The sequence below is a fragment of the Leucopleurus acutus genome (assembly GCF_964270905.1).
Source record: "Leucopleurus acutus genome assembly, chromosome: 2".
Lineage (NCBI taxonomy): Eukaryota > Metazoa > Chordata > Mammalia > Artiodactyla > Delphinidae > Leucopleurus > Leucopleurus acutus.
This window is the reverse complement of record NC_139143.1, coordinates 147,517,014-147,539,017: the sequence shown is the minus strand read 5'-3', so window position 1 is coordinate 147,539,017 and position 22,004 is coordinate 147,517,014. Positions and strand designations below refer to the sequence as shown.

Below are 22,004 nucleotides of genomic sequence, written 5' to 3'. Positions count from 1 at the left end.
AGAATCCCTCCTGTGAATCTGTCCCTTCGTTCCTCCCCGTCCACCCCAGTCTCTCCCTCTGTCTGCTTTGTGCACCTGCTGGACCTCAGGCATATCTCAGAGCCTTTACCATATTGTGCCCCAGAAAACAGGACCAAGCGCCATCACACTGAAAACCCGTGTTCGTCAGACACCTCATACCTCAGCGTCCTGCACGTAGCAGGCGCTCAAGAAAAGAGGGACGTGGGGCCTGGCTTGAACCCTGGCTCTGCTATTTATAGGTTCTGTGATCTTGGGCCATTACTGATGCAGAGCCTCAGTTTCTGCATCGGTCAAATGGGTGTGATGTTTCCCCTCCCTGAAGCAGCTCTTAGGATCTTGCGAGGACCCCGAATTCTGCAGACCGGAAGAAAACCGTGGTTATCGCGTCCTCTGCTGGAAGATGGCAGACTCCGCAAGCGCTCCTCCCCCTCCCCCCGCTTTGCAGGGAAGGAAGAAGAAGTCAGAGGCAGGTGCGACGTGAGCGGGACCCGCGGACAACCCAATACTTCCAATGCCCGGTACTCACGTGTCCCCGCTTAACCCTCACCGCGGCTCTGTGGAAGAGGTTAGACTAGACCCATTTTACCGAGCACCTACTTGTCCCAGAGCTTCCTACTCGTTGCCACTTCCCCCCCCCGCCCCCCTCTTTTAAGAAGAGAAAAGGTGGAAAGGAGGCCGGGTCGTGGTGAGGAAAGAAAAGATGGGGAGACTCGGAGAGTGCTCGGGTGACCCGGAGGACTCTCAGGAAGCCCTAAGGACCAGATCCGATCCATCCACAATGGAGCTGGGACTGTGTGGATCCCGGTCACCGCTCAGCCCCCGATTCAGTTTGGGGAGATCTTTGGGGAAATCTCCCCGGGCTCGGTTTCCTCGCCTGTGAAATAGGCACGATCTTCCCTGCGCCCCTCGCGGGGCTGCAGGTTTCAGGCATGACCTACGGTGGTGTGAAAGCACGTCGCCAAGCGCGTGCTAAAATGGCCACCAGGGGGCGCGAGAGGCTCCTGCTGGACCGCGACCCCGCAGATCCAATCCCGCCGTGGGCCGGGGCTTCAGGACCAGACAGGCAGGCTGAGGCCCCTCTGGGCCCCGGTCTCCTTTTCTGGGAGGGGCACGTAGCCTCCCTTCTCTGAGGCTGTATAAGATGATTATAATAGTATTTCCCTGGACGGTCCTGCTCTGTAAATAATCCCAGATTACAAAGCATTTTTCCCTCCATCATGTCACTTCCCTCCACAACCCCTGGGAGATGGCCTAATACCACCTTCAATCACTGATGACAAGACTCAAGCCCAGAGCGGAGCCACCAGGCCAAGGTCACCCCGGGAAACAAACATGGTTGTCACCTGGTGCCTCTCAGCCCTTCTCTGACCGCTTAGCAGCCTCTCACTGGGAGGGTCCCCCAAGCTCAGCCCCACTCCACAAGCTGTAAGCGCTGGGTCTGAGGGCTGGTGAAGGAGAAACAGCTTCACAATGAAACCCCAAGGCACTGTGGGCAGAGATGTCAGAGGGTATCACGTGAGCACAGGTGTGATGTCGGGAACCAGCACAGCTTGTTTTGGGGAGGAGGGAGAGGGTGACATCACAAACAGGAAAATTCCCAAACCTATGAAGTCAGGATGCCAAATGAAAGCCTTTTCTCCTGCAGCGGCAATTCAATACCATACAAACAACATGTTAACATTTTCTTTTAGAGATACTGTTGACCCTCATTTTCCTATAATCCTGTAAGGAAATCTGATTTTTACCCTCATCCTGTCCCCAGGACTGAAATTCCACCATTAGAGTCTCATTCTTAGGATGAAGGTATCTTCCTAGGTTAGGAGGCAAGGAAATTGCTGTCGGCCATTCAAACCCTAGAGGGGCATTGCCTCACCACGGCCAGCTCAGAGCCAGCAGGCCTGGCTGGAGCACAGAGTACGGGAAGGGGACAGAGGCACTCAGGGAGACCAGGCCTGGGGATAGACCCAATCCTATGAGTTGCTATTATTATCCCCATTGTAGAGAGGAGGAAAACTGAGGCACAGGAGGTAACTTGACCAAGACCACACTGCACCATAATAGAGGAACCAGAACCCAAGCCCAGGCAGTCTGTCCAGCCACCAGAGCCTGCACGTTTAACCCTTGTGCTACAGTTAGGCAGTATCACCCAGTGGCAATACTGTGGACCCACGGCCTCCGGGTTCAAATCCCAGCTGCTCTGCCTTTTCTAGCTGCGTGACCTTGGGCAAGTTACTTGTTCGTGTCTTCATTTGTAAAGTAGGGATAGTAATACCTGCCTCATGGGGTTCCTTAAATGAGTTAATATGTGTCACATGTTTAGAACAGAGCCATGCGTGCAGCCAGGGTCAAATAAATAGGGGCCAGATGGGCACATGACCTTGAATAGTCTAGAGTTCTTCAGGATTCTAAAATGCCAGCCTGTGGGACCCTGTGGGATCCTCCAGTGGCATTCTGATGTCTTGGGGCTGCAGCATTGTATCTGCTTCCCGTGGCTGGACGGTGCGGGGCCACCTGTCAGCCCAGCTTGGCCCTGAACAGGCAAATGAGGTGATGTCAAAGCCTTGGCTGAGGCCCAGCCCCTGGAACCTCCCCTTCCTTCCCTCGTGTCTCCCTCACTCGGATTCCCACACACTCCGGAGGGCCCAGAGGGAAGGTGAGAGGGAGTGAAGGTGGGAGCACGTGGCCACCCAAGCGTAGCTCCTCCAGCCTGGAGAACTGGTGCTCCCAGGGGCTGAGCTGGACCCGAAGGGAGCCTCCTTCCCTCCTACCTGAAGGCCTGATCTGCAGTGATCCCAGAGCGTCACTCCTCCGGTGTGAGCGTGTGCAGACGGCTGGCTGATTCATTGGCGCCCCTCTGCGGGTGGTGCACAGACCAGGCCTGGCCAGGCAGCAATGGCTGATGAGAAGACCTTCCGCATCGGCTTCATCATGCTGGGGCTCTTCCTGCTGGCCCTCGGCACATTCCTCATGAGCCACGACCGGCCCCAGGTCTACGGCACCTTCTACGCCATGGGCGGTGTCATGGTGATCGGGGGTGTCATCTGGAGCATGTGCCAGTGCTACCCCAAGGTAGGTGGTAGTGGGGGCAGGTGGCCTGGGGGCCAGGGCCCAGGAGGCCCTGGGGCTGTGCCTGTGTTCCAGGCATCAATCCCCCATCCTTCAATCATCTTGTTATCCTTTCCCCTTTCCCCCTTCTTTTCTTATCTCCGTTCTCCTGAGCGTCCATCCATCCATCCATCCATCTATCCATCCATCTATTCCTTATCATAGAGATTGATCAGGAGCCCCCTGGATCTGGAGCCCTGAACTAGGCACCATGGGGGAGACGCAGGAAAACCCACCACACAGTCCAGGTGCTTGAAACCAGAGTTTATGAGGGCTTGCTGCCTGCCGGCACGCCTGCATCCCTGGGGCAGTTCAGTCCTCATCCTGAACTTTTTGGTACCTTTGACGTTCTATTTTACACTAGAGAAGCCCGAGGCTCAGAAAGTGAGGTCCCACAGCTCCTAAGTGTCAGGCTTGGGATCAGAGCTCAGACGTGTGTCACCTAAAGCATAGCCCTCCACCTCGGGAGGGCGATCCCTGTGTCCCAGGGCTGCTGAGTGTTCTGGGTGGGTCAGCTGTAACCTTCATGGCCTGGGTTAGGCAGCTCTATCTTTTGAAGTTTTAACGAACTCCTAGCCTAATAAGTGACTGAGTGATGGGAAGAGCACTGGTTTGGGAATCTTGAGTTCTAGTTCTAGCTCTGCTCCAAACTCTCTGTGAGACCTTTATCTTTCTGAACCTCCCAGCCTCACAGAGTTATTAGGGAGAACAGAAAAGAGATGGGCAGTTTTGTAAACTGTAGAGTGTTATATTTAGGTGAAGCGCTGCCACGCTTACTGTTAGTGATCCTCTCAACAACCCTGTGAAATGGGCATATCAGGAGTTGTAATCCTTCAGTGCCCAGAGAGGTTGAGTGACTTCTCCAAGGTCACAGCAGCTGGTCAGATAGACCCAGGGAGACAAGGAAAGAAGCATGGATTCTAACTTGGGCTCTGCCTCTAACTACCTGGGAGACTTTGGTCAAGCCCCTTCCCTCTCTGAGCCTCAGTTTCCACATTTGTAGAATATGTGAGTCAGGAAGAGGGGGTGGGAAAGCGTGTGCATCTTAAGGGCCTTGCTGGTCCCGCCATCCAGGGTTCCAGGCCCCAGGCAGCCTCACACAGACACCTCCTCGCCTCTTGCCTGGATGGCCGTGCTGGGGTGTGGGAGGAGGGGGGAGGATCCTGGGGGCCTGGGCTCGGCTCTCCCAGTCCTGTCTCCTCTGTGGGAAGCCCCGGGCTGTGAGCGCGTTCATTCAGCACTGAGGCGGTCCCGGCTGGTTTGTGGTCGTTTACCGAGCAGTTTACAGTCAACTCGCCTCTCTCTGTTCGGTGTCCTGAGCAGAGGTCACCGGGAGAAGAGGGCCCTGGGGGACAGCAAGGTGATGGCCGGGGTGGGGTGGGGGGAGTGTCCTTCCTGCCTCACTCCGTTCACAGAGCTGGCTGTGGGCGGTAGGCAGGGTGACCGGGTGGCAGTGGGGATGAGGGAGTGGCGGGAGGGGGGAAGGAGGGAATATTGCTGGGTATTAATGAGTAACTGTTGATAGATTCACGTGTTCATGTGCTGTGGAGGCCGCATGGCGGGTCAGAAACGGCACAGGTTTCAGTGCCCACCAGGCCCTGACTCAAATGCCCCTCCCTGTGCCCCACTCCTGTGGCCTTAGCAGAGGCTCGCCCGGGCCTGTGGAGGAGCCAGTGGGGGCTTGTAGGTGGGGGACCTGGCATCACGCCTGGCCTGGAGCCAATGCGAAGGCAGCGTTCTCAGGACAGGTGTTTGTGGCTTTGGGAGGGTCTCTGGATGTGTGTGCCGGTGTGTGAGCACAGACGTGGGTGTGTGTTTCAGGGACGCAGGCTGTTAGGGCTGGAACACTAAAGGAGGGGAGGGAAGTGTGTCGTAAACCAGGGAGGTGTGCTAGACGAGGGTCCCAGTCCCCCACATTGTCTCATTGGAACCTGGGTCATCAGAGCTCTCAGCAAATGCTGGCGCCCATCCTCCCTACCGGATCCTCCCCTGCCTCAGTGTCTGACGAATGGGAATTTTCTGGATTGAAAAAAATATAAACATAAGGGAATGGAATTAGCCGATTATGATACGGGGGAAGGGGTAGCCAGTACCCATGTGAATTAAGCCGTCCCTGTCTTTGGGGCCCTGGGGGTCTTATGGAGGAGACAGTTTTCTGCCTGATGGGGAAGGAGTGGGCTTCACAGGGAAGATGAGCTGGGGTTTGTAGGTTAAGTAGAAGTTCACCAGGCAGAAAAGATGGGGAAAGAAATTCCAGGCAGAAGGAACCGCACGAGCAAAGACATGAAGTGAAAGGACAAGGCAATCGGGTCAGCCTGGCTGCCGGAGGGCGTGGGGAGCGAAGTAAGGCGGAGAGGGAGTGGGGCTCAGGTCCACGGGACCTGGATGCCATGCTGAGGAGTTTGGACCTGACCCTTTAGTGGATGGGATGAGGGACGGCTGTGAGCAGCTTTGCAGTTCGAGGAAGCTATCAGGCTGACATCTGGGAGGAGGAACGTTCAAGCGCAACCAGGCCAGTGGGGGAGGCTCCATCTTGGTCCAAGGGAGGATGATCATTTCTTAGACTAAGAAAGAACTTGAACCCAAGGCTGTAGGAGCTGAGAAGACATTTCCAGTTCACCAAACATATAGTACCTGTCGTGGCTGGGCGTGGCCCTGGTCCTCCCATCCAGCTTATTTTATTGAATTTCTGAAGTAGACTTGGTCAGTTTTGGTGGTCAGCTGGGCCTCAGGCTTGAGAGGGAAGGAGGAATCGGGGCAAATCTAGCAGGTGGGACTGTCAGGGATGCTGTGCCCATTAGCTGAGATGGGGCAGGGGAACTGGGAGAAGGGGAAGGATCGTCTGGGAAAGCAGGGCCTCTCCCTGTCTGGCTTCTGATTCTGCCTACAAGTAGCCCACTCCCCACTCCTGCCTGCTCTGCTGGAGCCCAGGACCAGGCCCCTGATTGGTGGTTGATGGATTGGTCCTCTCCATGGGCCTCCCTCCATCCCTCTGTTCCCTCCCTTTGGGGACTGCTCAGAACTCTGCCTGAACACAAATCTGGCTCTGTATTCTGCTGAGAACTCCTCCAGGGCTCCTGTTGCTTCTGGATTAAAGGCTGAATTTCTTAGCCTGATGCTCTGGGGTCTTTATGATCTGATCTCCCCTCCCCAGCTTCAACTCTGCCTGTCACCCTTTCTTAAAAGAACTTGTGTTGTAAGATTGTCAGGACTTTCCTCCTCCTCCAGGCTTTTCACAGTGGCAATGATAATGATGCTGTAGGGTGATAATGATGATGGTGATGGTGATGAAGGCGCTGGTGCTGATGTTGCTGGTGATGACGTAATTATGATGTTGATGGAGATGATGGTGGTGGTGGTGATTATGATGATGGGGAGAAGGAGGAAGACTGGAGGAAGGGGCAGCTTCTAGGAAATACAGAGTCAGCTGGCAAGTGCAGGACATACTAAGTGGGTATGGAAGATATCCAGGCCCCTCCCTCATTTCCAGACATCTGGGGGAAGCTTACCCCTCACAGGAGTTCTAAGAACACATCCATCTATCATTCCCTTCTCCCCAGCAGGATTGGGTGCTTTCCTGGTGCAGACAAGTGTCTTTCTCTCACCGTACTCTACGGGAAAGGGAGAAAAGGGGCTGCCGTTTATGAACCTGGCATGACACAATGGGGTCTCACCAAATATTTGTTGAACAGATTTTCAGCTGGGGAGAACAAGACTTAGAGAAGTCAGGTAACTTCATCTTCAGTAGCATCAGACTATGATTTACTGAGCAGCTACTGTGTGCCAGGCTCTGTGCTGGGGGACTCCTTATATGTTATCTCATGGAATCCAGGAGACAGGCATTACTAGTCCTACATTTTTTAATTGTAAAATATAACATAACATAAAATTTACCATCTTAACCATTTTTAAGTGAACAGTTCAGCAGTGTAGGCACAACCTCAGCCTCTGTCTGTGCCAAGAAACACATGAACTGCTTCCCACTCACCCACCAGATGCGGACGAAGGGCCTACTCCGGGTCGGGCAAGTGCTGGGCACTGGACGAGGACCCCTGGAAATGACAAGATATGACCTCCCCCAGGGCAGGGGTGTTCGTCTCATTCACTCATGGCTGCCCCCTAGTGCCTAGAAGAGTGCCTGGCACACAGCTGATGCTGCATGAGTGCTGGGTGAATGAAGAGCCAGTGAGAGCAGGAACCCAGACATCCAGCCGGCCACAGGTGCTGGGCCCTGAGCAGGCACCCTCCTGTCAAACGGGGTGGCCTGCCTTGTCAGGCCTGTCTCCTAGGGTATGTGGAGATGTTAGGCCCGTGCTCTGGGGGAGCAGTGACCACGGATGTGTGTGGGCAGCTGCAGAGAAGCCTTCTCCCCTTTGCCTTGCAGATCACCTTCGTACCCGCTGACTCTGACTTCCAAGGCATCCTGTCACCGAAGGCGCTGGGCCTGCTGGAAAATGGGCTCACTGCTGAGATGAAGAGGTGGGTGCCGGGCCCTCTGGGGCAGGGGTGGGGCAGTGGAGGGAGGGGAGGGGCAGTGAGCCCCTCAGGCCAGTCTTCTCCCCTGCCCCAGGCTCTGGCTTTGCCTTCCCACTTACTGAGAACATACTATCAGAAATCATGGATTGTTTTGACCTCTCAATTCTACGAGGTGAGCTTTATTATTACCATTTCACAGATGAGGAAACTGAGGCTCAGGGATTTTTGTCCTGTCTTACAGTGAAGTAGTGGCAGACCAGAAATCAAAATTAGGTGTGACCCTAAATCCCACACAGCGGTAACTACTACTGCTCTAGCAAACAAGAGGCATCCTGATGGCCAAGGCACAGCCCTGGGGCCCTGCTACTTTTTGGCTGGGTGAGTTTGGGAAAGCAACCTGCCTCTCTTTGCCCCATCTGTGAAACAGGGATACTAATAGTACCTTCCTCCTAGGCTTCAGGGAGGGCTAAGTGAGATAATACAGCCGTCCCTCAGTATCTGTAGGGGATGAGTTCCAGACACCCTCTCCCACCACGTACACCAAAATCCGCAGATGCTCAAGTGCCTTATACAAAATGGCTTAGTATTTGCTTGCAATCTATGTACATCCTCCCCTATGCTTTAAATCATCTCTAGGTTACTAATAATATTTAATACAATGTAAATGCTGTGTCAGTGTTTGTAAATACAGTGTAAGTGCTATGTAAGTAGTTGCCAGTGTGTGGCAAATTCAAGTTTTGCTATTTGGAACTTACTGGAACTTAAAAAATATATATTTTAGATCCACGGTTGGTTGAATGTGCGGATGCGGAACCTGTGATATGGATGGTGGACTTTAATAAGCCAGGTGCTCAGAACAGAGCCTGGGGCATAGCAGGCCCTCTAGAAGCCTTTGCCATCATTACTAGGAAGCGCTTCCAAAGCACCAGAGAGCAAGTCAGGCGTTTTGTGCCCATTTCTTCTTTCAGTCCTCATAGAAACCCTGTGAAGTAGGGGGGTGGCAGGCCCATTAAACAGATGTGGAAACTGAGGCTCAAGAAGTGCAATCCCAAGCCCCAAACCTCATGGGGAGTCAACACCAGACCAGACCTGGGTGGGTGGTTGTGGGGGCCAGCCTCAGGACTGGGCATACAGGGAGAGCTGCTAGAACAGAGCTGGGGCTCAGGCCACCCTGAGCCTGCGCTCCTCCCTGCTGCTCCCAGCCCTGGACTGTAGAGAGCAGTGGAGAAAGGGGTGCTTGGGGCCCCAGTACCACCCCCTAGGTCTGCACCACCTGGGCAAGCCAGCTAAGGTGTCTGTGCCTCAGCTTCCTCCAGTATCTCCCAGAGTTACAGGGAGGGTTAGATGAGCTAACTGATAGAGCCCGGCCTGCAAGGAGCACTCAGTAGCTGGTTCTTACCGTTGCTCTGTCCTCATCTGAAAAGCGGGAACGACCTTTCTGCTTCAAGGTGTCATTCAGAATAAATGGGGTGATAAATGTAAAGGCTTCAGGCCACCGTCTGGAGCCCAGCAAACGCTCAGTCAACGCGAGCTGGTCTTCATTTGACAGCCGCAGCCTTGGAGTTAGCTTTGGAGACGCGGGTGAAAGGAATACTGGACCGAGGGTCTGAGCTCTGCCACTCAGCTTAACTTGTTGGGCCTCAGCCTCCTCATCAATGAACTGGGTACAGTAACCACCCGCAGACGCTTCTCTGAGATCGGGGGAGAGCCGGTGCGCAGAGCAGGTGGGCCAGGGGACGGCACTGACGTCTGTTGATCGAATCTTTGCCCAACTGCCTGTTCTCTCTCCCGCTGTCTGCTGTGCCCCCGCCCAGCCCCCGGACCCCCTACGTCAGGCTGTGGGAGGAAGCCGCCTACGACCAGAGCCTGCCGGACTTCAGCCACATGCAGATGAAGGTCATGGGCTACAGTGAAGACCCCCACCCCGTCCTGGCTCCTAAGCCGGGACGGCCACAGCCAGGAGCCAGCAATGGAGGAGAAGGTGGCCCTCGCGACCCTCAGGCTTTGTTGGAAGCCGCCGTGGTCATCCACAGGGGCTCGGACCAGGACGAGGGAGAAAGAGACCCAAGTCAGGGCAGGCCCGGGTGAGTGCACGGAGCGCAGGGGTGCTGGGGTGAAGGAGGAGGGGTGTGGCCACTAAGAGGTGGCTGGGGACATTGGGGAGTAGAGGGGCTGGGGACACCCTGAAAAGCAGCAGGGGTAGCAGACACATGGGTCTTGGCTTAGATGGGCCTGAGTTCAAATCCCAGCTCCTCTGCTGTATAAACTTCGGATTTTCCTCACCTTCCTGAGCCTCAGTTTCCCCACATGGGAATAATCGGTCCTACCTCAGAGTTGTCCGAATACTCGTCATGAGGGGCCAGGGCAGGGAGCCAGAGGACCTGAGTTCAAATCCAGGCTCTGCCACTGATGTGCTCTGTGACCTCAGTCAGGTCACTCCCCGCCCCACCCTGTCCCCAGCTGTTCATGAACTGGGTTCCTCATTCATCCACGTAGTCACTCATCCACCAGCATTACTGGGTACCTACTCCCTGCCAGCCCTTGACAGCCCCTACCCTGCAGGAGCTCCTCGTCCAATGGGGGAGGCACACAAGGGAACAGAAGGTAACACCCAGTGTGACAGGGATTGTGGGCCCAGAGGAGACCTCCAAGTGATTGGAGAGGCAGAGGAGTGACCTGGTTTGGATAACATAATAAAGGCCCATTTCTTGAGCACCTACTATGTGCCAGGCCTTGTGCAAAGTGCTTTGCGTTCATTATCTGTTGTAAACCTCAGGGATAAACATAGGAGTGAATGCTGTTATTTCCCCCATTTTACAGAGGAGGGAACTGAGGCCCAGACAGGTGAACTCACCTACCCTGGGCCTTGCAGCTAGTGGGTAGGATTTGGACCCAGGCAGTCTGACTCAGAGCTACCCTCGCCCTTTCCGCCTTTGCCCCTGCAGCCCCCCGACCTGTCCCCAGGGCCCTGCACCCTTGGCTTCCTTCCAAGATGACCTGGACGTGGGCTCCAGTGAGGGCAGCAGCCCCAACCTGGCACCATCTGAGGGGGCGGAGCCCCGGCCTGCAACCCCGGAGCCCCAGGCTTGCAGGTGCCAGCTGGACCGCTTCCATGACTTTGCCCTCATTGATGCCCCAACGTTGGAGGATGTGCCTCCAGAGAAGCAGCTACAGGTGGCAGCCCTGCCCAGCTCCTGCCAGAGACCCCCGAGGACAAAGCGGGAGGAAGAGGAGGCTTCGGACGCAGGTACAGAGGAGCCGGAACAGGAAGAGGAAGACTTGTACTACGGGCTTCCCGACAGCCCTGGGGACCCCCTTCCGGACAAGGAACTGGACTTTGAGCCCGACGCCCAGGGCTGACATGGAAATGCTCCCTGCGTTTTAGCCTGGCTCTGGGGCTAACCCTGATGTGATCACACAGGACTTCAATTTCACTACCTGCAAAATGGGGTTAGATGGAGGTTCACAGGAGACAGTGGACCCGAGAGCATTTTGAGAACTGCACAGAAATGCACAGGGAGGAGATGATTACATTACTGGGCCATTGCTCTTCAGATTATTAATACCTTTTGTAAAGATTTGAAGGTCAAATATGATTAGTTGAGAAGATCTGTAGCAGCCAGGGCCCTCAAGAGCCCTTTCTGCCTCCCCCCAGAGCTGGCCTCTGAACAGGAACCCTCCTGGGTGCTACCCCCGTGTCCCCGATCCTCTGTGAAGGCCTCTCAGGGCTCTTATTCCTGTTGTGTCTTTTAGTCCAGCCGGGGGATGGCGTGATTTGTTTTCACTCAGAGCTAACGTCCCAGGCCCACATCCCTCCTGTGTCTCGTGTAGCTCTGGGATCCAACACCCTCCATGAGTGACCTCTGCTGACCTCCCAGCTTTCGCCCTGGTCAGCCCCACCCCACGCTCACCCTGCTGCCCCATGCCCTTGCCAAGCTGTCTCCTCTGCCCGGATGCCCTTTGTCTCCTGTCTGCCGGGCAAATTCAGGCTCATCCTTCAGACCACTGCACAGACATCCCTCTTCTGAAGGCTTTTCCTGATGTCACCACTTCTGGGCCGAGTTAGTCCTGGCTCCCGTGTGCCACCCCTGGGCCATCTCTGGGCCTTGCGCATTTACCACGGAGCATGGCTGCCTGCTCAAGGTCAGCACCTTTGCTTTACTCACCTCGGTCTCTCCTGTGCCCAGCTGGTGGTCACTGAGCATGTACAGAAGTGACCAGAATCCACGAGCCTTTTGCAGGGAATGCTGCCTCCCCCACTTCCCTGGGTCTCAGACTCCTGACTTAACTAATTTGGTTCAGGTGGCATTTACTGAGCATCTACTGTGTGCCAGACGCTAAGCTGGGATCTTTAGGAGGAGAGAGACACAAACTGATGACAGTTCTCACCCTCGAAGGGCTCCCAGTCCACTGAGCCTGGTGTCTTGTAAGTTAGCACAGAGTGCAGAGCAGAAACTGAGGTGGGAACAGAGGAGTTAAAAATTGTCACACCAGAGGCAGCAGAGTGACACTCACACAACCGTTGGGGCCATCGAGCGCAGGGACAAACAGCTCCAGCTGCCTGAGCAGCCCCTGGAGGTATCACCGTATGGTTGCATCACCGAGTGACGCTTTTCTTAGGCTGATCTCTGCAAAGCCCCTCTGGGCCCCATCAAAGGGATGGTGGCACTACCTCATCCTACGTCCCCACGTTCAGAGCTTGCAGCCTGGGCCTCCTGGGAGGGCTGGCCTTCACCTGGGCTGGGCCTCTGGGTCAGGGTTGGGGTCACGGCCAAGGGAAGGGCACAGTCCTGGGACCCCCTCCCTCTCCTTTCTGGGTCATTGCTACCTCCTGGAGGAAAGGCTCTGCTGTAACAGATGTTCCCTCACTGCCGTTCCTGAGCTCAGCTCACTCACGCAGGGAACGGGTGACCGCATCAGAAAGAACACCAGTGTGAAAGGCTAAAATAAAAAAGTTTTCAGTGTTTAGGGCGGTCACCTTCATTCACCTGCAAATTCTTTTATGTGAACCCCTCCCACGCCCCCAGTCCCCCTCTGGGCAGGATAAATGAGGCATCCAGAGAGTTGAGGGAACTCTCTGGAAAACCAAACACAGTGGCATGGCCGCTGGGACAGCTGTGTGCGTGGAAACTTGGGTGTGGCCCACGCCTAGGCATCATGCTGCAGCGCACCCCCAGACCAGGGGGTCTCTGGCTGCCAGGCCCGTCCACAGAGAGAACTCTGTCCCCGGGAGGGCGCAGGGACAGAGATGGCCGGGCCAGGCTTCGACCCCCATCCGGCTCCCCCACTTTCTTTCTGCTTGATTGGGAGACCACTCGCCTGGCCTGCCCGGGACAGTTCTGGTTTAGGCCCACTGTCCCCGCCTCGTTAGTAGTAGTGCGTCCTTTCACCCTCGAAAGTATCCCCTTGGGACGATACACTACATGTTCACCCTACTCTGTGACCTTGGGCTTGGACCTCACTTTCCTCACCTGTGGGAGGGAGGGGATGGATCCCGGGCTTTGCCTTTTGCAGGGTTAGGTGGTGGTGGCGACGGCGCGGGGCGGTGGGGGATCTGATGAGATCCGTCTGCTGGTGCCCTCCAGGTGAGGAACACCAGTAGCTTGCCTGTGGTTAATAGTGGGGTTTGTGGCTTATTGCAGCGAGGGGAGAAACCCCATGCGATCTATGAGGTGTCTCTGTAAGAGGGTGTGAGAAAGGACTTATATGGGGTTTGGGCTTGTGTGACGTGACTTGGGGGCGGGTCTGAGGAAGTGGGCTGCAGATTGGATGCTGTTGGGAAGCAGGGCTAATCCATGGTGGGGTATCTTAATTAAGCCTATGTAGGAGACCAAGCTAAGGATGCAATTGGCAAAGCAGCAGCAGTCATGCTCCAGCCAGGAGAGGGCTGTGTGGTCGCTGACATAATCTGGACAATGTTCCTCTTTGCTCTGCTCAGCCGTAGCTACTGGTGGTCTGGATGCGTCTTGACCCATCGTGGTCACAGAGCGCCTTGTCCGACGCTGATATTCTGTGAAATTGTTCGACTTCATCAGAAGACCACGGGGCCCAGCTGTGAGGGCCGGGCTGGCTCCTGGCCGTCAGGCTGCTTTTCTGTCTCAGCCTCCCTGCTCCTCTGGGGCCTGCTGGTGACTGTGGGTTGGTGCACTTGGGGAGCAGAATGTGCTGTGGATTTCATTTGAAAAGAAGAGTCTGCGGCTACTCCTCTGTTCAGCTCCAACCATCCCAACTCTCTGGTTTGCCACCCCCATTGTGCTCTGTTCCCTTGACCTTGCCAATTTTCAGTCCTCTAAGAACCTGGGACCCTGGGATGGCCCTTCTCTACATGCAGGTCCCCGGGGGCAGGGGCGGTGCCGCAAGGGCCTGGTGGAATGGCCTTGGCAAACCCTGGGATTCCAGCTCTCAGCCCCAGGCTCCGGATTGGTGTACCATGGCAGAAATTCCTGTTCTTTCCACCCTCCTGTCAGGTCAGAGGGACTTTGGGAAGTTTCCACTCTCTGGGGAGGGATGGCCCCTGCCCTTTACTAGGAAAGAGTGATCCTGGGGGCAGTGAGCTTGGGCTCTGTGATTGCTTGCTGTGACCTTGGGCATGTGGTGACCCTCCCTAGACTTCTGTCCCTGTTCTCTATACTATTAGAGGGAGGTAGACAAGATTCCACTTCTACTCCTGGTCCTTAAGCAGGGTGCTGGTCACCCTCGCACCGATGACCCCATTTAGTCCTCTCAACAGCCCTAGGGAACAGATCCGTCGACTCCACATTGCAAATGTTTGCTCTAAATCCCAGACTTTGGAGTCAGAGAGACTTGGGTTTGCACTCAGCCTCTGCCAGTTCCTCGCTGTGTGACCTTGGACAAGTCACTGCCCCTCTCTGAGCCCCAACATCCACGTTTATGCAGTACGAAGGATAATACCTGCCTCTCAGGACGTCATGAAGAACTAATGGGCTGATGTTTCCAACACATCATAGGTGCTTGAACAGCGTCTGTGTCCTTCCTTCCCTCTCCGGGTCTCAGTTCCTCACCTGCACAGTGGGGATTAACTCTGTCCCCCTTATAAATGGGACAGCGGGTGAGTGGATTCAGCAGGGAGAAGATGTGTGTGGAAGCTCTTTGCAAAGGGTACAGAACATCTATGGTGTGCCAGGCGCTCAGGGGCAGAGGAGCTGACAGCAAGCGACAGGGAGCTAAGGGACAGGGAAAAGGAAAAGGACTACTTGTGTCTGGGCAGACGAAGAAGCAAACAAAGGGCTGAGCATCTGCTAAGTATCGGGTGCTCCCTGAATGGAACCCTCCCACCAGCCCTGAGAGGTGGGCATCCCAGGGCCCGGGCTGGGATTCCAGCATGGGTCCTGGAGCCTGTGCTCTTCCTCCAATGCCACCTGGTCCACACATGTAGCACGACCCACAATCACCTATTATGCTGTGCTCACCTGCACATTTCTCATTTCACCCTCAAAATCTGCAAGGTTGGCGTGCGCCCTCACGTTACAGGTGAGTAAATGGAGGCTATCAGAGGCTGAATAATTTGCCCATCCTCCCAGAGAAGGGCTAAATGGGGGAGAAGAGATGAAGCCATAGGGCCTTCCACTTCCGGCAGGATTCGTCCAATAGTCCCAGGTGATTTCGACCCTAGTGAGGACAGGAGAAAGACACACTTCAATAATTCAGGCAGCAAGGTTGCACTGAGCATCTACCTGTGTCTTTCCCTTTGCTGGTGCTCAGGGCAGACACACGCCTGCTCCCATACCTTCCATGACTCCCTATTTCCCACAGGATAAGCCCAGACTCCTCAGCCTGGAGTTTGAGGCTCTTTTCAGCCAATTTGTCCACCACTTCCTCTGGTGCCATAGCCGCTGGACACTTGACCCGTGACCCCATCTTCTTAATGCCCTTCCTCCACTTCTCTATCATCCCTCAAGGCTCAAATTCCACCTGTTCCCTGGAGCCTGAACTGGCCTTGCTTCCCCCACTGGGGCAGAACCCATCTGCATCCCACCCTCTCCTCTGTGTCCTTCCCAAAGGGTGTGCACTGCTCTGGTCCCAGCGCTGCTTACGTGACTGTGTGTGTGCTGGTCTCCTCACCTGGACTGGGATGTCCTTCAAGGACAGGGGCCTCTGCCTACCCATTTTTCTATCCCCAGGACTTAGCAAAAGCAAGTGGCAATAGTGCTGGTGGAAGAGGATGGAACTGACCCAAATTGAACTGAACCACACGGCCACCCTGAAGGCTCGTGGCCCCGTTGCAGAGACCACATAGCACAGGGTTGAGGAGCTCAGGCTTTGGCATAACCAGTCCTGAGTCTGGGACTGGGCTTCCCCTGGCAAACTGTGTGACTTTGGCCAAGAGACTTACCCTCTCTGGTCCTCAATTTCTTTATCAATAAAGTGAGATTGATAATATCTACCTAATCGCATATGAAGATTAGATGAGATCACGCGTATCGAGTGCTCAGAGTGTGCCTGGTGAGCCCTCAGTAAACGGTAGTTATTATCATTGCCATTTGCAGGGAGGAAGGGAACGTGCACAACGCGTAGACATCAGGAGCCAGTGTGGACTTGAGGTTGGCATCCAAGCACTGTATTATTAGCACTTCCCAAATGCAGGTCAATGGACCCAGCTGGGCTGGTGGCGTCAGACTCTCCTGGGAAGTTTTAAAAGTGCAGTGTCCTAAAATACCCACAAAGGGGTCTGGGATGGTCTGAAGTGTGAAGAAGCCAAGCCACGTCATTCTAAAGTGCAGAAGGGCTTACTCTTTTGTTTTTAAACAAGTTACAAGGACTAGAAGTGTTGGAAGATGGCCCAGAGAAGGTGGGGTGGCAAGCCAGGAATTAGATGGGTAAGACGAAAGGGCAAGGGTATCTCAGGCAGAAGGCATGGTGCAGGCAAAGTTCCATAGGAAAGAAGGAAGAAGATGAGGTCCCAAGAACCTGGAGGAGGCTAGTCTGGCTGGAGTGATGGTGGACGGAGTCAGAGAATGAGGCTGGAGCTTGGTCACAGGACTTCTTGAATTCCTACTGCAGAGCTCACATTCTATCTGATGGGCAAGTGGGATCCACTGATGGTTCTTGAGCAGAGGAGTGACATGAAGAAAGGAATGGTGAGGACATATTCTGGTTAGTATGTGCAAAAGAGAATGGAAGGGCACATATTGGTGGCAAGAAAGCTAGCTCGCGGCCTGTGGCAGGGTTCCAGTTCCCAACCTGACATGGGAAAGGTTTTTTCCACTGTGGAGGGGAAGCTGGGTGGGTGCTAGGTCAGGACTGAAGCTTGGTGGAGCCAATGTCCCAGATTCCTCATTGCTGACCACAAGACCAGCCCAGCAGAGCAGGGGGCTATGTGGCAGAGGCTGGATCTTCTATCCAAGTCACCAGAGCCCTGATCAATGCAGTGTTCAGTTCAGAGAGAGCCCAGGGGAAGGGCAGGTGAGGGTCCAAGGGACCCAGTAAGTGCCCAGGTCAGATAACCGGCCCCATAGGTGATTCTGCAGGTGGTGAAAGCTCCCAAGCCACCTGCATATCCTCACGTTAACCCTGATGAGAGCAGACCTGGGGTGGAGGGTAGGCGGGCAGCAGCAGGCTTTGGATGCCTGGTCTACCAGCCTGGAGACAGGGAGGGGTCGATTTCATTCATTCATCCATTCATTTATTCATTCATTCATTTATTCTGGCCACAAGCACTCTCTAATCACCTGCTTGGCGCCACCCCCTGTGCCAGGCACTGGGGGCAGAGAGATGCGTCTGACCCATGCCTATCTAGCTGGAGGCCCCCCTCCCCTGGGGTAGCTGCAGAATGAACAGTGACAGGTCAGAGTGGTCAGTGCTGGGCAGAGGGAGGAACAGTAGGGGTCTGACCCCACCTGGAGAGTCAGCAAGAGCTTCTCAGATTTGCACCGAGCTACGTCCTGAGGATTCACTGGGGGAGAAAGGGAGAGGAGAGCAGCCTAGACAAAGGCAGGGAGCCCAGAGTCACCCCCCCCATGTTTGAGGAGTGACCCAGGGGTAGGTGTGAGCAGAGCTTAGGATAGATGGGGAGGACGGCTAGAGAGGACATGGGTGGGTAGGTGGGGACTTGACCAGGAAGGGCTGTGGATGCCACCCTGGAGAGAGCCCCAGTGGGCTGGATGACAAGTACACAGCTACAGTCTCCCAAGGAGGAGGACCTTGGAACACACAGAGCTGCCCAAAGAGTGGCGGCAACATCTGACAGACGGAGGTCACAATCCTTCACATAGAGAGTGCTAAAAATCAGACAGGAAAAGAAAAGGAGTTCACTCACAGGAAAGATCTGTGACCCCATAAAAGAAACAAACGAAAATATGGTCAATCAAAGGAATAATCAAAGGAATGGAAATTAAAACAGCAAGAAACCATGTTTCAACCCGTAACACTGGCAACGTTTTACAAAGATGATGATGACAGACGCTGTTGGCAGAATGTGGAGGAACAGGGTGATTTCTTACATCGCTGGTGGGAATAGAAATGATGCGAGCTTCTGGTGGGAGGAGTATGGCAACGTAGGCTAAGTGCCTCAGCACGTGGGCTGCCCCAAGATTCCGCACTTCTACACGTAGGAACCTATCCCAAGGAAATAATCAGACAGGTGCACTAAGATGGAGTTTGGGAAGGGTGTTTACTGTGGCAGTATTGATGACAACTCAAGTGTGGAAAGAATCTAAACATCCAGCAATAGGAGATTTGTTGAAATAACGATGCAACAGCTCTGCGAGGAAAAGGTGTACGGCTGTTAAAATGGGGACCCTCCTGATTGAATCACACCCCCTTCCCCGACCTCTCCTTGGTAGCATATGTGATCACTGCCGTTTCACATTTACTTGTGAATTTCTTGGGTGACTTTCTGCCTTCCCCATCCGCTGTTAAGCCCCGTGAAGGCCAGGACTCTGTTTATTATGTTCAATATTATGTCCTCGGTGCTGACTTCAGTTCCTGTGGGCCCTCAGCAGATAGTTATTAAACGAATAAATGAGTCTGTACTTCTTTAGTGTGGTAAAGTACACATATCATAAAACTTACCATCTTAACCATTTTCAAGTGTACAGTTCAGTTCTGTTTAGTACATTCATGTTACCGTGCAACAATCCCTGCCACCCATCTCCAGGTTTATCTTCCCAAACTGAAACTCTGTACCCATTCAACAGTAACTCCCATTGTCCCCTCCCTGCTCCCCAGCAACCACCATTCTACTTTCTTTCTTTCAATAGCCCCCTGTTCCCTATGTCCCTGTATTTTTTGATGTGGAAAGATGTTCATGATATATAATTGATAAAAAGACACCTTACAAAGCAGAATGCAGCACACACTGTTAATTCCCTCCTTCCTTGATTTTGTTTGGAGGGATCACATGTCTACACCCAGGCGATCAATTACGATGGACCCAAAGCCAGTGAGGACAATCCTATTCTCTACTGACAGTTCTGGCCAATGAGATCTGAAAAGAAATTTGTTGGAGTCACTTCTGAAAAAGCTTTTACTTTCTTGATTAAAAAGGCAGCCGTGATTAGCTTTGCTGGCCTTGAATACAGATGCAGTGGTTGGAGCTGCAGCTGTTGTCTTGCAACCACCAGAGAAATGCTAAAAGAATCATAGGGATTTTGGACCTGTAAACTGAGCCAGCAACCGCTGGTCTTCTAGCTATGTAAGAACGTTTAACTCCTACTTATTTAAGTTACTGTGCTTGCAGCTGAACTCACTCCCAACAGGTACAGAATATGATCCTTTATCTATGTGCACGTATGAATAGAAAGAAATTGAAGTGATTATCTCTGGGCGATGAGATTCTTCTTTTTGAAATGTATATAATGAACGTGTAAATAATGATCAGAAAATAACAATTTTACATTTAGGAAAATGTAACAATGATGTTAGTTCTATTTTAAAAAATAAATAAAATATTGGGCCTCCAGGAAGTAATTCACTCCTATCTGACCGCTGAATTCAAGGGAGGCTCAATGGGCACCTGTGGAACAGATTCAAGTCCCCAGGGGGAGGCTGGACTTCACCTACACGGGTCCCATCCAAAACAGTGTATGATTCTAGCCTCATGATGCGGGGCAGGACCGATGCCATGGTGCCAGGGAAACATGAAAACCTGAGGCTCTGTGAGGAGAGGTGAACCTCGAAAGGTCCCCAGTGTGGCTGTGAGGGACCGGACCACACCCTCTCTGGCTCTCCTGTCCTCCCCCTGCTGCAGCCCTGAAGGCCCCACCTCTCCCTCTGGGCTTTGAGGCCAGACCCCGTGTTCCTGGCAGAGGCATGTCCCTCAGCTCCCAAAGGACAGTCCACCCTCACCCTCAGATTAGGGGCCAGACCTTCTCCGGCTGACGAGCCTGCCAAGCAGGTTCTCAGCCAGCTCCAGGCTGATGACCGGATGACCAGGAGGAAGAGCCGCGCTGGGACCTGGGCATGAGGCCCCAGGAGGACGGAGCAGCCGTGGGGCCTGCAGGTGGGGCTGACGGTCGGGCAGCACCTGTATTGGCTATAAACACCTTTACCCCAAACGACCTTGCCATCTCTTCCCACAACAAACCTGGGATTATCTCTGTGAAAGTGACCCTGGGGAAAAGCAGAAGAAAGAAGGAAAAAATGCCAGCAGAGAATGAAAGGGAAACTGCACTAAGGGAGCACTGTTGATCCTCTTCTTGGCAAACATGCCCAGGGTCGCAGCTGTGCCGCCTGCGGACACGGCAGTCGGGACCACAGCCAGCATTGCTCTGTGCGCTCGGCAGTGCCCTCCTCGGTCACGCACGTGTGCCGACTCATTTGATCTTCACCCAGGAGGTAGTGCGTGCAGAGATGCATCAGAGGAAACTGCCCTGGAGAAGCGGGGGCAGAGAGAGCACCAGGGACACTTAAGGGCAGCAGGGTTTTCTCCTGGGATGGGAGGAGACTGGACCATGAGGATGGTCTACACCAGCGTTCCCTTGGGGGAGGCATCTGGGTACTAGCTCTCCACCTTCTCTTTAGAATGGGATAGACTAGTCTGGAGCAGCTCGACATCCCGGTGACTCCAGTCTTCTTCCCTCTCTTCCTTTCCTGCCTCCTCTTTCCTTCTGCCTCCTTCACCCTCTGAGTTAGGAAGCTCAAGCCGCCTACCTGAGCCTCGGTTTTCCCCAGTGAAATAACGGGGTGCCAGTCAATGCTGCCCGACCTCTTCCCAGTGAGCACTTTTTTTTGGGAGGCTGCGCTGTGCAGCTAGCGGGATCTCAGTTCCCCATCCAGGAATTGAATCCGGCCCACAGCAGCGAGAGCACACAATTCTAACCATGAGACCACCAGGGGACTCCTCCCAGGGAACACTTTGATCTTCCCTGTCTAGGGAAGGGGAGCCAGACTCCACCTCTTTTTCCCTGTAGGATCTTCCCTGGCCTCAGTTTCCTCACCCCATAAGGGGCTAGCAGCCCTGCCTGCGTGCCTCACGTGCTGATGCGAGGCCTGGGAGGGGACAGAGGTGGCTATTGCCGCGCTGGGTTGCAGGGCTTCTGGGCTCCTCCCCCCAGGCTCAGATGGCTGCCTTCCCTGCACCACTAACACCCTGACCAGCAGGTGATGGAGAAATTTTGGCCTGGGGGTGAGGGCTAGTGACTGGGAAGCTGCCAACAGCACATTCTTCCTGGTCCCCCCCACCCCCCCACCCCCCCAACCCCCCCCGCTCCCACCTGCCCTGGGGCCCTGGGGCTGCTGTGGATTCTTTCCTTTCATCCCAGACCTCAGGGCACTTGATGCCAATTGGGTGCATGTCCTTGGGGGCTTTTGGATCCAAATTGCCAGCCCATGATACAGCTGGGTGTTTGTGTGGAGGGGGCGCTGCCATCCGACCATTTACAGCCCCCGTCTGCCCTCTCCCTCCACACGTGTCTAATGTGATGAAGCGCTCTCCTCTGTTTGTGCTATAAAGCATTTTCAGATGTGTCATCTCATTTGGCCTCACGTCTCCCTGCTGAGGTTGGAATTATTGTTACCATTTTACTGATGAATCAACTGGGGCTTGGAGAGGAGCAGTGACTCACCCAGGGTCACACCGTGGGTTTAGTGGTGGAACTGGGATTAGAACGGTGCCTTGGATCCCAGTCCTGGGCCCTGCCCATCTGCTACCCAGGCCTGCCTGTTCTGGGAGTACTGCCTGGAGGAGGTGACTCTGAGCAGGTCTTGAAGGATGTGTATGAGTTATTAGGTGAAGAACGTTGGGAAGGGCATTCTAGAAGGGAACAGTGTGCACAGAGGCATGGATCTGCCTGGCGGCTGCAGAGTGGAACTGGGCAATCTGGACCACTCTAAGCAGTGCTACATCTTCAGGGAGTAAACCTGTGGCTCCCATGCTTTGGGCTACCTCAGACTCTCCTGGGGAGCTCATGAAATGCAGATTCCTGGGCATGTTCCTAGAGATT

General features: G+C 54.3%; 1 protein-coding gene across 1 annotated transcript; it reads left to right on the top strand.

Moving 5' to 3' along the window:
* Positions 1-2,913: 2,913 nt before the first annotated feature.
* Positions 2,914-10,962, top strand: BSND (barttin CLCNK type accessory subunit beta; the record flags this gene model as incomplete). The annotated part of the gene is made up of 4 exons (XM_082832333.1): positions 2,914-3,090; positions 7,511-7,605; positions 9,417-9,686; positions 10,548-10,962. The coding sequence occupies 4 exons, from the start codon at positions 2,914-2,916 to the stop codon at positions 10,960-10,962; spliced, it is 957 nt and encodes a 318-aa protein (XP_082688459.1).
* Between the last annotated feature and the right edge of the window lie 11,042 nt (positions 10,963-22,004).